The sequence below is a fragment of the Micrasema longulum genome, unplaced genomic scaffold, assembly GCF_059751315.1.
Source record: "Micrasema longulum isolate JH-2025_06_02 unplaced genomic scaffold, ASM5975131v1 h1tg000850l, whole genome shotgun sequence".
In the NCBI taxonomy this organism is placed as follows: Eukaryota; Metazoa; Arthropoda; class Insecta; order Trichoptera; family Brachycentridae; genus Micrasema; species Micrasema longulum.
In genome coordinates this window covers 380,647-398,939 of record NW_028278042.1, presented here as the reverse complement: position 1 = coordinate 398,939, position 18,293 = coordinate 380,647, and the positions used below count along the sequence as shown (strand labels likewise).

Below are 18,293 nucleotides of genomic sequence, written 5' to 3'. Positions count from 1 at the left end.
TTCTTATTTATTTTTTTGTCACATTTAATGTTTATATCTTTTTAACTCATGAAAACTTAATTGGTCTTTTTATGTTAAAAAATTGTTGTTTTAAATACTTATTTTGTATGACTGTATGTTTTCTGTGTATTTTCAATTTTTAATTAGCATAATATCGCATCTTTGGTGCAACAAAGACACAATTCAGGACACCTTTTTTGATCCATCTTTTATTTTTCCATTATTCATCTTCCATTATTTGGTCGCCACATGAGACTCGATACTCGTTGATGGCGGAGAGAGTGCAGAAAATTTTTTGCGCTATCTGTACCTAAAAGAGTGTGGATATTATCCTCGGCTCTTCCCAATCGACTTTTTACTGGGGATGCTAGGCTATCAGTCATTATGGAGGAGGAGGGACGTTCATTTGGGTGTTCACTTTTTCCAGTTGATCGGTGGTCGCATACATCACTCAGAAATTCTGATGGATGTAGGTCTGTTCGTACCTGATAACTATCTTCGACAAAGACAGCATCGATTGTCTTACCTACCTCGATGCAGAACCAGCCTGCCAATGGTTATGCCGGTTGGTAGAGCAATCCTGCTACTTAACCGCATCGCCTCGGATGTCGACATATTTCACGACAGTGGGCCTTCCCTTAGGAAAGCACTTTCCAACTTTTAATTTTTCTTTTTACATTTTGTTATATTATTTGAATAACATAACTATCTACTGTAATTTGTGATATATCATTGTATTTAGAATGAATTGGGTCTTTTTTCTGTAATGTTCTAAATATCTGAATAAATGAAATGAAATGAAATATGACGGTTAAAAAATGACTTCTGTACCGCGATCACAGATGCTTTTCGGCGTGCTTAAAAGGTCGCTGTCCATTCGCTCTACATGTGCGAACCAGCGCAGAGCTCCATTCTTGATTTTGTCGACAATGCTTATCTCTTACTCGAGTCAAATCAATTTCCACGGAAAGTTTCACACAAAAAAAGCGACAAGCGTAATTTTTTGACGCGGCGCCAGTATTACAGAATCCGCCGCCAGGTTCGCGCGCGTCGCGTTCCTTATTCGAAATATAAAAACAATCGAACGCGCACTCGTAATTCAAACGGTCCCGCCAACAGGAAGAGGGAAGAGACTCGCGTGGTTTCGTCCATAGAGAGTGAACTTTTTTTATCTTTTAATTTTTTTAAATATTGTTTTTGTGTGTTTTTGTATTTTTCAACAGTGAAAATATGTGTTCATCGAATTGACTGGTGAGTTTCAATTTTAAATTTTATTTGAAAAAAATAAATACAGTAATAATAATAATAATAATCACGGTTCATTAACAAAAAAAACAACAATTGTTTTATCTACTACATACATACTTAGGTAATAGATTTCTCTGGGTTATGTCTAGTCTGCCTAACTAGGTACAACCTGTTTTAAGGCAGACATTTTTATGTCAAAATAAACAATAACAATGACGACCAACTAGTTAATTTACTAAAGAGTTATACAATAGTTAAATATATCCTTAATTATTTTAGAATGTTTTTTAACAAGTTTTCCGATTTTCTGTACCTAAATCCAGTAACCATTTTATTACAAATTTATTTAATTAAATTCAACTCATGGTTTTGTAATGTTTGGGTAATATATTAAATATTTTAGGGCCCAGAAACCTGAAATTTCTTTGCCCAAATTCAGAGTTTGCGGTAGACCCCGTGACCCATCCTCTAGTTTGACTTCTGGTAGTGTGGGAGTGTTCCTTTTGGGATTTGATAGAATAATTTGCTTTCACAAACATTATTGTTCTATAAATATATAATTGCCTGATATTTTTTATTTTTTTATTTAAATCTTAAAGTAGGGCACACATATCATACATATTGTTATGTGTGTTCTAATAATAACATTGCAAATATATTTAATTTATAAATTGTTTATCACATATGTCTTGACCATTATTTTAAATTTTGATGTGTTTTTTTCTTCGTAAATATTTTTTTCCATTTCGTAATACTTTTTAATTGCTTTAAATAAAATTGAATTTTGTGACTTTGCCTTTTTCCTAAATGGAAGTCTAATTTTGTTCACTTCTCTAGTATTGTGATCGTGTTCATGCTGGTTCCGATCATTTTTTTTTCAAAATTCTGTTTTTTATTAGAGTTTATAATTTTATGAACAAATATCATTGTATTGTAAAATATTCTTTGTTTATATGTTAATAATTTCATTTCATTTACCATCGACTTTACCCTCGTATATCTGTTTTTTTTTCAAAATGATTCTAAAGGCTTTATTTTGTAATACAGTTAGTTGATCTATGTTTTCTTTGTTTGATAAAAATAAAATGCTACTACAGTAGTGAACGTGTGGTTCAATAATTGCTTTCTAAATAGTTTTGCAAAAGTCCTTATCAATAAATCTTCTGATCCTTCCCAAAATTGATATTTTTTTTGCAATCTTATTTTATCGAATTCTTTGAACAACTTGACGATGGGTTACCTGAAGGGCTTTTTTTAAATTATGTAAATAATTGTATTTTGGGCAGAGAGCATCTCATATTTTTAATTGTCTTCATAATGGTATTGTCATATTTTGTAACTGTGAAAAAATCGGTGTAGTTAACGAATATGTATATTTGGGCTATTGATATATTTTTTAATGGGGTTAACATATTACTTAAGTATGTAAAAGATTAAGGACAGCTATAGGCAGCATGTTGAGAATAAAATATTTTGTTCAAATATTATATTAAGACTTATTTATTAATCATTAGAGGGATCAATTATCTTTAAATATATATAATTTCTCTGTACGTGTGATGTCACCGTAACCCTCCTAAACGGCTTAACCGATTTACGTGCGGTTTTCATAGAAATATAGATCTTTGCGCTGTGGGTGTTCGTAGATATTAAAATCTTTAATCGGATATATAAAAAAGAAATTATGGGCATAAACGTTTTATTCATCGATCTACCAGGGTTGCATTCGAGGAGAATGCATTTGCAAAAAATGGAAAGATGCTGTTTTTTTGTGTATAAAAAAAGTATGTTTTTGAATGTTTACAAACATCATTTGTTTTTTGTGGATCTCAATCAGATTCTTACCTTAAATTCCTTAAAATTTCTACCCATTTATTTCTTTTTATTAGATTTTTGGTAACACTAAAATAATATTGATTTCAATACACTTTTAAAAATCGTATTTCTACTTAAGTACACCCCTTTGTTGGTGAGACGACCGGAGTTTGACGTTTGCAAAAAGAATGCCATATTTGAAAAAATATTTATTTTTTGTTTTGGAATTCAACCGTAAACTAGTGCCTACTTAAATTTAATATTTGAATGTGCACTATTTTTAGTTTTGGAATTTAATCACAAGCAAGTACCTAGGTACCTACTTATCAATTAAAAGTATTTTTCCAAGGCAAGCCAACGTTCGGGCAGGACAACGTCTGTCGTGTAAGCGTGTAAGTTTTTTTTAAAAATAAGATAGTTTTTCATTTTCTCAAAAAAGATTTTTTTTATTTATGTTTTTATTTTTAATATTTTCTCTTGGCCTTTTTTGTAAAACCAACATTTGAAAAGTTCCATTTTTACAAAACCAGTCTCTAAAATAAATTAACAGATCAGCTAGAATTGATAAGGAAGAGGGTACCTGAACTTTTTTAAAAGCAAGGGTGACAGGCATTGTCTGTAAATGCTATTTCATGGCTGGAATTTGTTACTAGATATCGATTTGATTGTAACTACCAAAAAAGGTATTTATATTTACATAATACAAGGCTAAAACAATGTGAAGGCTTGTCAGTACCGAGGTTTGTAAACAAATATAGCCAAAGAACACTTCATTGTATATTTCTTAAAATTTTCAATAAGATTCCTCTCTCTCTCTTCAATCCGTGCCTCATGTCTGAGGATGGTGATTACGCCTGACTCCAGGCATGGCTCGTCTGTGGACAGTCTCCCTCCATCTGGAACGGTCTTGTGCTCTTCTATAGGCATTCGTCAGTGATGATTCTGATAACTCAGTGACTGTGCCGCTCCATCTTGTCGGTTGACGTCCACGCGACCTGGTCCCTTCGACACTTCCCAGGAGAATAGTTTTCTCCAAACTATCAGAATCTCCCCTGGAAATATGCCCACAGAACTGCAGGATTCTTTTCTCGCACACGGATATCAGTCTTTCTCCTATGTCCAGCTCCTGGAGAATAGATGCATTCGTACGTCTGGCCGTCCACGGAATCCGCAGCACTCGCCGCCAGCACCACATCTCGAAAGCTTCGATTTTTTTCTTTTCAGATTCCCTCAGTGTCCAACACTCCACACCATACGTGAACACTGAGAAGACCAGGCCTTCACCAGTCTCTTTTTGGTGTTAATGGTTATACTGCGATTCTTCCAGATCTTCACCAGCCGACTCACAGCACTTTTGGCAATACCAACACGTCGCCGTATTTCACCTTCACACCCACCGCCATCGCTAATGAGAGAACCTAGATAAATGAAATTGTTGTCTCTTTCTATGATTCCTAATTAAAGTACCTATTTCAAAATATAGAAACAGGACGTGCGAATCGAAGAATTATTTTTTCCAGAAGTACTTTGAATAAATAATGTTAGTTTATCCAGAGAATGCGCATCTTGAACATATATCTTTTAATATTCTACCGTTTTTGCTTGTATATGTAATTTTTAATACTATTTAAATGTTATTTGTGTTTTTTTAATACTTTTTTTAGCTTGTATACATAATTTCAATACGTTTTTGATTAAAAAAATTAACCTGTATTGTATTAACGCATATTTTGTTAATTAAAAAAAATGATTTTTTTTTGTACTAGTTCAGTATGTATATATACATACATCATTTTTAATGTATTTCCATGCCTAGTATTTTGTTATTTTTAAGAATTTTTCATACCTTTTTTAATTTGTAGTATATCATAATTTTAATTTTTCTGCTTTTGTAAATAATATTAAAGTTAAAAATATAAAAACGTCTTTAAATAAATTTGTTATCTGTATGTCCCTAAATGAGTTTTTTTTTTTAAAAAACTCCTTGGGAATATTGTGTATAATTATGTATAATATGTTTTCAATTTAATAAAAAAAATAAAATTTAAAAATTTTTTTGACAAAACTTTAAGAAAAAAATAATTCAATGGCTAATACGTAACAAGGCTTAATATTGGTTATTATTTTATGTTAACAATCAATTATTAAATTTTTTGTAAATATGTTTTGTGTGAAAATTACGTATGCTTTTAGTTCTTAATAATTTATTCATATAAACGACCAATGGGCATTTTCAAGGACATATTTATACTTGGAAAATTATTATAAAGAAAAGTAGAAAGACACAATGGTATATAGTAGACTTGGTGGTAGTGGAAGCCGGAGAGAGGTGTTTATAATTGAATTTGATTCAGTGATCGTTTGAAAGAAGACAACTTGTTATTTTTATTTTATTTTTATTTTCTTTTATTTAGGAAACATACAGTACAGTTACATTGTTTTATATTTTAACACAGTTAGACTTAACTCTAATGGACCAGTAAAGTTTCCATATTATAAAATAATTATATGTAAGGTTATTTTAATTAAAGTACAAAAAAGAGAAGGAAAATAAACATAAATGGAAGTCAACAATATTTTGAGTTTGTCCAAATTTTTGTAGACAAGTTCTGGATTCAACTCCCTGGGGAGCTTTTTATATTTCTAATTATTGTAGGCAACTGAAATGGCTCAAAATTAGACAGCGGAGAGACTATCACTCCCTCTCACTTCTGTTCAATGTACTTTATAGTCCTTACGCTCCTATATACCCGCGTGAAAAATTTCAACGCTTATCAGTTCATGGTTTACCTCTTCGTTCTAATTATCAAGGCACTCACTTAATACCCATCCGCAATTCCTCTTTCTTCTCAAACTCATATAGTGTCCATGCGGCTCGACTGTGGAATCATCTCCCATCCACCATCAAAGATGTTACTACATTAACTCTGTTTAAATCACGTCTGAAGAAACATCTCTAGTCTCTTCCTTAATCTCTCCTCCTTTCCTTTTTCCTCTTTCCTCTTTTTTCCTTTTTCCCATTGAGTAATAGTTTTGATTTAAGGTATTTTATAAACAAATACGTTTATATCTATTTTTATATATCTTTAGCTTTTATTTTTTTTTTCTTTTGAATATGTTCTGTAACTTGAATTATAAAAATAAAACTTTTATTTTAATGGTTGGTTAGAAGAAATAAGCCCGCCAATGTACAAATAACATTATGTACAAAAAGTTAAATATAATAAAAAAATAAATATAATAAATAAGTATTGGGATTCATTGGAGTTTATAATCACTTGGAAGTGGGCGCTTTCTATCACAGAAGCCTATTTAAAATATTATGAGAACTATTTAAAATGTTAATGATGTAAGGAACACGGACTAATTTTTGCGGTCATTTATTGGTTTGTTCAGATCATATGATGTCGATATGCCAAGTAGATAGAACATACCGAGGTAAGATATAGATAGAACGGAAGTTAAGTATTTTTTTTTTTTTTTTTTTTATACGCCTCCACTCGTTTGCGAGTGATTTTGGCTCTTAGAAACAAGAAAAAGAAATTTAAAGAATATACGCTTCAGTGAACGACAAAAAAAAACCCATACCCACGAAAAAATATAATATAATGTGAGGTAGTTAAAATCAGTATGAAAGAGTTGTGACAATAAAATATTATTACTGTATAAAGTAAACGTAAACATAAAATGAAATTTCGGGCCAAAAGTAAAGGGGACATTCAATTAGACTTATTAATTAAATTATGCAAATAATATTTAACAAATTCAAAATTTTTTATTATTTGTCCTTAGGAATTTAGTCAGAAGTAAATAAGTATCCAAATCATTCTGGGCTAGTAAAAATTTTACGTTAAGAGGGAACGTATTATATTCTTCACATATATTTTGAAGGAATTCACTTCTTTCGAAGAGGGGACAGTCAAAAAACAGATGATCTAATGTCTCATCGTCATTTTCACAAAGACACACTGCCGAAGTAAAGACGCCTATTCTCGATAAATGCGAGGCAACGAGACAATGTCCTATTCTCATTCTTGATATTAAAGAGATGTTCAATTTTGATTGCTTTTCGATTTCAAACCATGGTGTAATGGGGATGGAGCATTGAATACTCTTATAAAACAACCCAGTCGAGGAATTCTGCATCATTATGGATAACTCATACAGCGCCATTTTCGTAATATAATACCTCAACGGCGCTTTACATAGTGAATAAATTTAATTAAAGCTTTTAAGTTTGTAATTTAATTAAAACGATATATTTTGTTGTCACATGCTACGGATTTATTCAAACGATTTAGAGAACAAGTTGGCTTTAAGTTTTTTCCGAAACACCACATCACTTTCACAGCCTCGCGCCTCTGCTGGGAGAGCATTCCATGCCATAGGGCCCGCGACCGCAAATGCGCGTTCACCAAATTTAGTGCGCTGTTTGCGCAGAGGTATAATAACTTTTCCTCTCGCCGTAGACGTAGCTGATCTAAGCGTGAGACGCCTGTCAGCTAGTTCATCTGGAGTGCATAGTTCCCTTAGATATTCCAGAGCAGAGTTGGGCAGTGACTTATACAAAAGCCGACAGAGTTTGTATTCGACCCTCTGTGGAAAACGTAGCCAGTGTAGTTCACAAAGTAGTGGAGTGATATGACTGAACTTAGAGATTCCGAAAATAAGTCTCGCTGCGGCATTCAATACAGACTGTAGGCGAGTCATTTTGTTCATTGGTAGACCTGCGTAGATACCATTACAATAATCGACTCTAGACACTACAAACGCATTTATTAATTGACGGGCGACATCAACCGGCAAATTTTTGCGTATGCATTTAATTTGTCTCCGCTGGTAGAAGCATGAACTTATCGTTCTACTAATTTGAGCGTCAAGAGAAAGGTCAGAATTGAGTAAAACTCCCAGTAGTTTAACGCTGGGTTAAGCGGTACTCCCTACATTGGGTAGGGCCGTATCCTGGATCAAATTCTGTCGTCTGGCTGAAGCCACCCATAGTTGTTCCGTTTTTGATGGGTTTAATGTTAGTCTGTATACCGTATCCATATATACAGATATAGCGTTAATAATCGAGGCACATGAAGGATATTCTAGAGTTGGCCAATCGGGAACTTCTCAGCATTTGCTCACGTGGAGAGGAAACCACTTAAAACTCTTCAGGAGAAGCCGGCCTGTTGACAGTAGTCAACAAAAGTAGTCTGTGCGACTGGATGTCACACGTGGAGTAATATCAGAAACACAAAACGTCAAAAAATCATAGCGCTGATAATACGATAGATAAAAATAAAAGAATTAAAAATTGGCTTAGTTTAAAAGCCTTTAAATTTTATATATTTTTATAATTTCCGAACTTCCGTGAGATGGATACATGACAAACGAACGAACTTACGAAACCAAATTGTGACAGAATAAACCTGCTGGTTCTATTTCACAAACAGAACTTTTTTTTATTTTAATAGTATAATTATACATTTTTACAGTTTAAAAAAATTTCACTTGTTATATTTTTACTAAAACTAAAATCCCACCAAGCCACTTTCTGTAGCTTGTTGGTGAAGATTATATTTATACTAACTTAATAATATTATTTACATTTAAAAAAACAATGAATAACAGGTAAAAATTAACAGCCGGAAAGATCAGAATAAAAATGTTTATACAAATAATAATATATAAATTTAATTTTTAAATACAAAAAAAAACATGAAAAATTAAAATATTTACACCTAAGCTACTATTCATATATAAACTCTTGATCGAGAAGCCACTCTCTTATTTTGCTCTTGTTACAATGTGAGTTAAATTTAAGTTCTTTTGGTAATAAATTAAAAATTAAAAGCTGTGTTCTTCATACGCCTGGACACAGGGAGTACCTTTGAATTGATAAAATGTTATTTAGATAATTCCTATCTAGCTTTTCACTTCCCCATGAAATGATTTTATCTGACAGATTGTGTGCTGATAAACAAGCTTGCTTACAATAAATTGTTATTCTGATATGACATTAACGTTTTTGCGGCTAGACGAATGAAGAATACAGCTCTTTGAAAGCACTCTCCGATTTATTGATTGAATTTTTTAAGATCCTCGCGACTTTCTAACCTGTTTTTATTATTTTTTCAATATGTTTTGTTTACATTGATATACTTTTTTTATTACATCTACATTAGAGTCATTATTTTTTTAGACATCAAATTGAAAGGGGTCTAAAAAGTTGCATTTTGGATGAAATTGAACGTAAAAAATATTTAAAAAAATATTCCATTCTACTTTTGGAAAGGGGAGACTACACTTACGGAGAAATGGAGTCAATGTTAAAAATTCTACAAAAACGTAGAAATAACATTGACTCCATATTTATATTTAATTTACAGAATGGCTTAATTGATGTACCATCGTTACTGGAACAAGTGGCATTCAATGTTCCAATCCGCCGGTCGCGAAATAATAATTCGCTGTTCCTCGATCAGCACAGCACAAACTATGGCTTGCATGCACAATTTTTTTGCTTAAAAAAAAAAAAAAATATTTTTATTTAGGAAAAACAACAGTTGTCATATAAAAATACAAAATATAAAAAATAGTAAAGACATCCAGTTAAAGTTTTTCACAAATATAATGAGAGAACATGTTACCCAGTAAAGAGAAAAATAATATATTATCATTTATCATTTCTCATTTATTTATTCATATATATGTACATTACAAAATAAAATATCTTTATTCACACATATAGAAATAATTAGGTAAAATTAGGTATATGTAAAGAAAACACATTAGTATACATAATATCCAAAGAATAATATGTTAAAAAAGTAAGAGAATCTTGTAACGAAAAACTCCCTCAGAGACGTGAAAAATGTCAATGTCCGAAGTGATATTGTTCAACATAGAGATAGCCCTTCCAACAGGCATAACCATTGGCAGGTTGGTCCTGTATATTGGAATGTGAAACACATTATATAAGACATGAGAAAAAAAAATTGCTCTTAAGAAGGTTGAGGGATGAGGAAATAGAGTGGAGGGGTGGAGAAGAGGGATTTTTATAATATAGTTGACCATTTCAAAAATTTTGAAATCATAATAAAATAAACATAATTGAAGGAACATAAACTTATTACACACTGATAAATGCTTTATTTAACAGAGTTTCAAAAAGTTTTTTTTTTAAGTCACAATTTTTTGTAATAAAAATATCTAAATGGGGACAAAGTAGACTGGCTGGATTTCCTCCCTAGGGAGTTGTTCATATTTAAATTTATTTCAACAGAGAGGGAATTTTTTTTGAGAAGGGCATATGGAAGTCTAGGCATTTACAGGGCTTATGACCTGTCATTGGCTGGTTTAAGTGGCCACTTTACACACTGTGTAACATTCACCATTCTGCCCATGTTTGAACATCCACATTTCCTCAACTGTTCTATCTGTTGACTTTTGGGAAGTAAAAGAGCTGAAACCTTTATCACGTGGGTGAGATTCATCCGGCTGAACCAAATCACCTACTAGGCAACGCCTGAAAACAATTTTCCAATTTTTATACTTCTTCTTTTACCAGGTAGTAATTCAACAATGTTTGATTATGTCCAAATGCTTGCAGACTGGCTGGATTTCCTCCCTAGGGAGTTGTTCATATTTAATTCGAAAAAAAATAAATAAAAAGAGTGCAGAACTTATATACAAAACAGTAATTGCCCCTCATTGGGACTATTGCTCTACTATATTATATTTAGCTAACGAGGGAGACGTAAACAAGTTTGAAATACTACAAAATAGAGCAATGAGAATTATACTGAAAAAAAGCAAATATAATAGTGTTGAAAAAATGAGAAAACAATTGAACTGGATAGGAATAAAGAAAAGACTATTGTATAATGTATTTGTATTTATATATAAAGTGTTTAATAATCTCATGCCAAAGTATTTTATAAGTGAAATTATATTAAATAGAAATGTACATAAATATAGGACAAGAAATAGAAATAGGATAAGACTACCACTAAAGAAAAAAACAAAACCACAAAATAGCTTAATGTATAAAGGGTTAAAACTGTATGATGAGATGCCTGAAAGTATGAAGAATGAAAGAAAACTTACGGATTTAAAAAAAAAATGTTATGTTTATTGTAATAATGTAGTTATGTAAGAAATATTTAATAAGTATTTGTTATAATTGTAAATATATTAGTTAATATACAATGTAATATTAACTAACTTAAGTAAATAAATAAATAAAGTAAATATTTGTTTTTTACCGAAAGTTACCGTAAAATACCTTAAATTACGGTAGATTACGTTATTTTACCGCGGCTTTTGGTAAAATTACGCAATTTTACATCTATATCCTAGATCAGATCCATAAAGAGCCTGGCTACTGTGTGGAAGGCGAGAGTTCCCATTTTGCTAAATCTCCCCTTCAAGCCCAGATCCGTAAAGCAAATTTATATTTAAATACAAATTCTGTGGACGAAATAAAATATCTCGGGGTTTACTTGGGTAGATATTTAATTTCAAAACACATTCCCAATGTGTAACAAAAAAATTCATTTGTGGGTAGTTTGCGAAATAACAAAAAATCAAAGATTTTTGAGTCAAATAATATCAAACTAAAACTCCGCAAGCAACTTGCCAAGACATATGTATGGAGCATATTTTATTTATTTAGTATTTCACAGTTTTAAAATGTACGGAATTTATTTGTTCAGGTCCCGACTAGTTAGGAAATTCCTGTGTTTAGGAAGGACCTTATTTTTTTCATTTGTTTTTTTTTATTTTTTATTTCATTAAATGATGCTTAATAAATTCAAAGAATAATAATAACATTAGAAAAATCAATATAAATATAAATTAGAAATCATGCAAGTAAAAATAATAAAAATTGAATCATAAAAATAAATTAGAAAATATGCTATTAATAGTAAATAAATGAGACACATTTTAAAGCATAACGATAATAATAAAAATTGAACCACAAATACACATTATAAAATATAAAATTAGGAATTAAGAAATTAAACAAAAATATAAATTGGAAAACATACCGATAATAATAAAAATTGAAGCTTAAATACAAATTTGAAAATATATCGTTAGTTATTAAAAATTGAAGAACAAAAATAAATTACAGAATATACCATTTATAATTTTTTTTAAAATAAGATACGGTTAAAATACTAGTATTAAAAAAGAAAAAAAAAAAAAAACAAGAAAAAAAAAACATATGTATATTGATGTACGGTTGTGAGACATGGTGCCTTTGCCTTACCGAAAGAGATAAAAAAAGACTAGAGGCCTTCGAGATGTGGTGCTACAGAAAAATGTTAGGAATTTGCCGGAGAGACCACATCACTAATGACGAGGTTCTCAGCAAAATCGAAGAAGGTAGGCAGCTAATCAAAACCATCTCAGAGAGGCGAGCCCGATGGATCGGCCACATTATGCGCCATGAGGGTCTCCTGCATGACATCATGGAGGGAATGGCTGAGGGGACAAATTACAGAGGGCGCCCCCAACGCGACGGGAGTATTTGGAGCAAGTGTGCGAAGATTTTAACTGCGCCTCATATGTCGAGCTGAAGAGGGCTGCAGAAAATAGATACCAATGGAGGACGAGATGCAGGACTTTGCTGCAAACCAATCCCCAGGATTGAGACTGCAAAAAAAGAATAGATGTAAAGAGTAGTGTTCTTATATATAAAACAATCATATGTCCACACATAAATTACTGTTCTTCTATTCTTTTTTTATGTAATGAAGGAGAAATTGAAAATGTACAAATTCTTCAAAATAAGGCGATGAGGATTATACTCAAAAGAAATATCTATTCTAATGTAGAAATAATGCACAAAGAAATTAGCTCGCTCGCAGTAAAGCAGCAAATTTAATATAATGGAGCAATTTTTTTACATAAAATAATTAAGGGGATGAATAAAATAAGAACATTAATAAAATTTAACCAACAATGTCATACATATGAAATAAGGGGTAAAGAAAAAAAGATTTGCAATGAGGAGAAAAACAGAATCTCAAAACTCATTGTACAAGGAATTGAAGCTGTACAATGAGGAACTTCAGCCCTACGGGAAATTGGATACAAAAAATGTTTTCCTACGCGGAGTAAAAATTAGAGCATTAAATTGTACTGCAAAGTTTCTTGAAAATGTACAGAAAAAATAATAAAAAATATTTTGAAAACAACGCACTACTTTAAATGACGTCACTGGTTCATGTGAATCAACCTATGATCTGAGAGCTATGGAAGATTTCCGGTCTGCTTGTCGCTTCTGGACCAATAGGAAGAACTGAATGAGAATAAGCGGAAATGAACCTCTGACGTCACACGCGGAGTTATTTCAGAAATACAAAACTTTAAAAAATCGTAGCGCCGATAATACGATATGTAAAAATTAAAAAAAAAAAAAATTGACTTAGTTTAACAGCCTATTAACAAATAAAAAATTTGAAAAAAACCACTGAACTTTCTCATTAGTTACCCGAAGAAATAAAGCAGATATAGGATTTACTGCCAAATATAAAAGACTCAAAATGTAAAACAAATTTTAAAATAAAAAGTAAACAGCACATATGAATAGCGTAGCGAGAGTTTTTTTTGAAAAATATATGTATTTCATTGCTTTATATTTGTTTTATTAAATATTATACTATATTATTCATGTTTAAGTGACGTGTATTCTTGGCACATATATATACTTTATATTTGTATGATAATGATGTTTAATTTCTTACATTTGATTAGCTAGGCATTTATAATGAAGTAGTTTTAGTTTTTCTTTTATATGTTATTGTTTTATTAGTATAGGACTACTTATGCTCTAAAGATAGAAAATCTCCATCTTAGAACAGGCTGTGCCATGTTAGATGGAGACTATCATAAACAGAGAACACTCCGTTTTCATTAGATTCCCTGTTATTAAGTATGTTAATTTATTTATTTGCAATAAATTTATAAATAAAAATAAATAAACAAATAAAAGATTGAATTATTTCAAATTAATTTGAAAAAATATGTTACTAATAAATTTTAATAATAAAAAAATTGTCATGTTATTAAATGTTTATATTAGTTCTTAAGATGTTATAAACTTACTTAATAAAGTATAAATAAATAAAGCATAAGAGTAGAAAAAATATATTTTCATAGAAAAAAAGTATTGGGATTTTTTTTAAAGTTTAGTATGGGGAATATTCCTTTGAAGTTTCGCGGTCTGGCCCTGAAAAACCGTGTATATAATTCTTCCGCACGTATGATGTCGCTAAACTCCTCCTAAAAGGCTTAACCGATTTACGTGCGGTTTTTACCGAAATGTAGATCTTTGCGCTGCGCGTGTTCGTAGATATTACAATTTTCAATCGAATCTGAAAAAAAAGTTTGAAGCATAAATCTTTTTTCATCGACCTACCAGAGTTGCATTCGACGAGAATGCATGTGCAAATGGATGTTTAAAAAAAAATTGTTTTTATTTTTGTTGGACAGTTGTCACCGGAGTTTGCTGCGCCCGTTCTCTTATTACTTTATTCTTCACAAAGTAAAACCACCGCACACCCGAGATTCGTCTGAGACACCTATTCTCAAAACTCAGAATTTTGATGTTTAATGCCCTAGTGAGGTGCCACGATTCGCGTCTGTAGAGAAGAATAGGAGTTACGCAGGCGTTATATAGGCGACATTTGGTTTTTACTGAGTAAATATCCGATCTCTAGACAGCCGTCATACTGTTCTTTTTGAAAGCTGTTATTTTATGTAACATATTTCTCCAGGTATTTGAAACTCTTGACCCTTTCGATGATTTGGTTTTGAGTCCAGGGGTTTTGAGCGTCAAGGCAAGGAGTACCTTTTTAGCTTATCTACAGTGAACTCAAAACCCCCGACTGAATCGTCATTTTTTTATTTTTTTATTAGTCAGATAACAAATATGAATACAACCTTACTACTAAATACAATTTTTACATTAATTAAATACATGTATTTACATTAACGTTTCCTATTACGTAAAAAAAAAAACAATTATTGTGTACATGATGGGGAGTGACGTCTTACGGTAGTTTATTTATTTTATTTTAATTATTGTGTGTAAAGTGGCCACTTAAACCAGCCATTGACTGGTCATAAGCCCTGTAGATGCCTAGACTTCTATATTACCTTCTCTTAAATGTTCTTCATCTCTGTTGTAATATGTTAATATGAACAGCTCCCCAGGGAGTTGAATCCAGTCCTTGTCTACAAAAATTTGGACAAGCTCAAAATATTGTTGATAAATTACCTGGTCCATGAAGAAGTATAGAAATTGAAAAAATAACATTTTCAAGCGTTGCCTAGTATGTAAGTGAAATAATTCAATTAGATGAATCTCACCAGCATAAATAAAGGTTTCAGCTCTTTAACTTCACAAACATCAACAGATGGAAGAATTGAAGGAATATAGATGTTTAAATATAGGCAGAATGGTGAATGTTACACAGTGTGTAAAGTGGCCACTTAAACCAGCCATTGACAGGTCATAAGCCCTGTAGATGCCTAGACTTCTATATTACCTTCTCTTAAATGTTCTTCATCTCTGTTGTAATATGTTAAAAAAAGAATTAATATTTTTTTATATCAACCATGTCGGGATTCGAACCCGAGACCTCTTGCATGGTAGGCGAACGCGCTGACCACTACACCGTGAGGCCGACGTTTCGGGATTTTTACCTGAGAGTATCTTAGGGTTGTGCTGACATTCGTTTTGGGTTCTGGCTCTATTACATTATAACTGTATTCTGCATCCGCCTGGATACAGGGAAATGCAAGCCATCCTTTAAATATATAAAAAGAAGGTTGTTTATGGTTATTTCCCCATTGATTATTCACTCATAGACAATCCTTCAGCGCCGGAGTTGACATTTATAATCTGTCAAATTGACAATGCGCATACAAAATGGGAGACCTATTTGTCTGTGGTTATTTGAATTTAGAATTTGGAATGAATTTAAATGTTTTATGCATTATTGGAGGAGAGACCGTTCCAAACGTCGAATTTAAAATTATTCCGAATTTGAATTATTTAAATTTGGGTTCCCGCTCTTCCCGCCGCTCTTAAAACGGGTTTTTAATAATGCTATCTCAAGAGCGATGAAGACTTTGGATATTTACGATTATATTAATATTTGCATGTTACATCAGATAATATAAGTGAAGTTTTAGTGAAGTAGAATAAAATAGAAGTCTAGTCATTTATAAGGCTTATGATCTGTCGTTAGCTGGATTTGCAGGAGTGTTAAAAGTATTCGTAATAAATAAATGTTTCTTTACTATAAATTAATATTTGGAAGATGAAGATGCAGTAGAATTAATTAAAATGTTTTAAATATAATTAATGCAAGCAATAGACGCCATTATCTTATAACTCTTTGTTTTCTTTTTTTAAATATATATATTTAATGCTTTGAGTTGGTCCAAATTTTTGTAGACAAGGACTGGATTCAACTCCCTGAGGAGCTGTTATAATTAACAAATTACAACAGAGATGTGCCGTTTGTAACCGAACGGCTAGATGCAGTGGCTAGCCTGGCTAGATGCTGCCCTTATAACTGCAAAAGTTTCTAGCCGTAAAAACGATGCCACCATAAAAAATAAATTAGTTATTATATATTGTCCTTCTGTTTTATTATCTTACCGAGTGTTCGTATCGATATATCAAAAGAGCCGGCTTTGTAATACCTCGGTAGATATATACAGACGAAAATTAAGCAAACCGTCTTGGTAATTGTCAAAAGTCATATTAAAATCATTTTCAAGCGAGCATTTTTTCTTGAATTGGGATTTATCGGAGTTTATGATCGCTTTAAAGAGGCCACTTTTTATCACAGAAGCCTATTTAAATACGAATGAGAACTATTTTATATTTTAATTAAGTAAGGAACGCAGACTAAATTTTTCGCGTCATTCATTGGTTGGATTAGATCATATGACCTCGAGATCGATAGAACATACCGAGGTAGATAGAGACAGTACAGAAGTTCAGTTTACCGTCTCGGTATGTTCCGATGAAGATAGTCTTTATATTAGCGGCTCTAGTTTTGAAATGTTGATAGGATCGTGACTCCAGAAATTTTGAGAGTGGTACATATTGAAAGTACTGAGTTTTATGTTTTTTTTCAGAAGCAAAATGTCACCGAGCGAATTCAACTCGTCCTGCAAAAGGAGCGGCCAGGATGCGTTAGAGCTTATGACCTTTACAAGCCTGAACAGCTCTGAAAGAAGTTTTTGGGACAGCACCGACACATTGTTTTTAAACATGGAGAAAATATTCTACTTTTGGAAAGTAGCGTACGATTGCGCTGTGAATATTGTCCAGTTTTGTACTCCGATGTTAAGAAATGATATCCTGATAATGTTGGCACTGGTTTATAGTATGCATTACGTATACAAAACCGTGTTAAAATGTTTTAATTACACCCAGGTAACTATTTATAACATAATATAGGTTTTACTCTAGAATTGATTGATTGCGTCGAACAGGAAGTTGAGACTTATTATTGTGGTATCAACGATAAATCAGAAACAAAACTTGGCGAATAGGGAAACATCTGTTTTTAATATTTATATATATCTATATGGACCCCTGTATTTAGTAGCCTTACGTGTCACGTACAAGGCTAAGGTACTCCGAAAACATCGTTATTGTTTGTCTTGGAAATGGGATGTTCGATCACTGATTTTGGTTTATTACCTTTATGAGTCCAATCACCATTGTTGCAAAGTCCAAGAACAATGGCGCGTGATCGCTACTTTTAACTACAGTGTGGATATCTGTTAAGGACATTCTGCTCCAAGATTATGGCGTTGTAAACTGAAAAATAGGCACTGAAATAACAGACGTTCGATACTCTGTGAAGAAATAACATCGCATGGACAATAGTCATCATTCCTTAATTCAAACATAGGTTACCTATATAGATAAGTAACTTCTCATAGCTCCGTGTCCGGTAAAAATTTGGGTCGTTTCGAAAGCACTTTGGTGATGATGACGGAAGTTTGCCGCATCAGCCAGCGTTGGGTTTAGTGATTTTACCTGCAGAAGAAGCGCGGTAATGATCTTCCTAACGCTGCTGCGTATTTTGTTTTATACAGCGTTTAGCAAAGCTAAGGGGAAATTCTGAGGAGAAAAGTGCCGTATTTACAAGTTGCGGCTCTTGCTCGTTCATCCGCTCTCTCATTTCCTACGATACCAG

General features: G+C 32.1%; 1 protein-coding gene across 2 annotated transcripts in view; it reads left to right on the top strand.

Annotated features, from left to right (window-relative positions):
* The first annotated feature begins 1,100 nt into the window (after window positions 1–1,100).
* nvd (cholesterol 7-desaturase nvd) overlaps window positions 1,101–18,293 on the top strand; it is a 40,869-nt gene continuing 23,676 nt past the window's right edge. The window contains exons 1-2 of one of the 2 annotated variants that reach the window (XM_088231130.1): window positions 1,101–1,251; window positions 17,221–17,521. In XM_088231130.1, the coding sequence (XP_088087256.1) occupies window positions 17,228–17,521 (294 nt within the window). In that variant the 5' untranslated portion in view covers window positions 1,101–1,251; window positions 17,221–17,227. Of the gene's footprint in view, window positions 1,252–17,220; window positions 17,522–18,293 lie in introns of those variants that run through there. The other variant, XM_088231129.1, reaches the window with a different exon arrangement.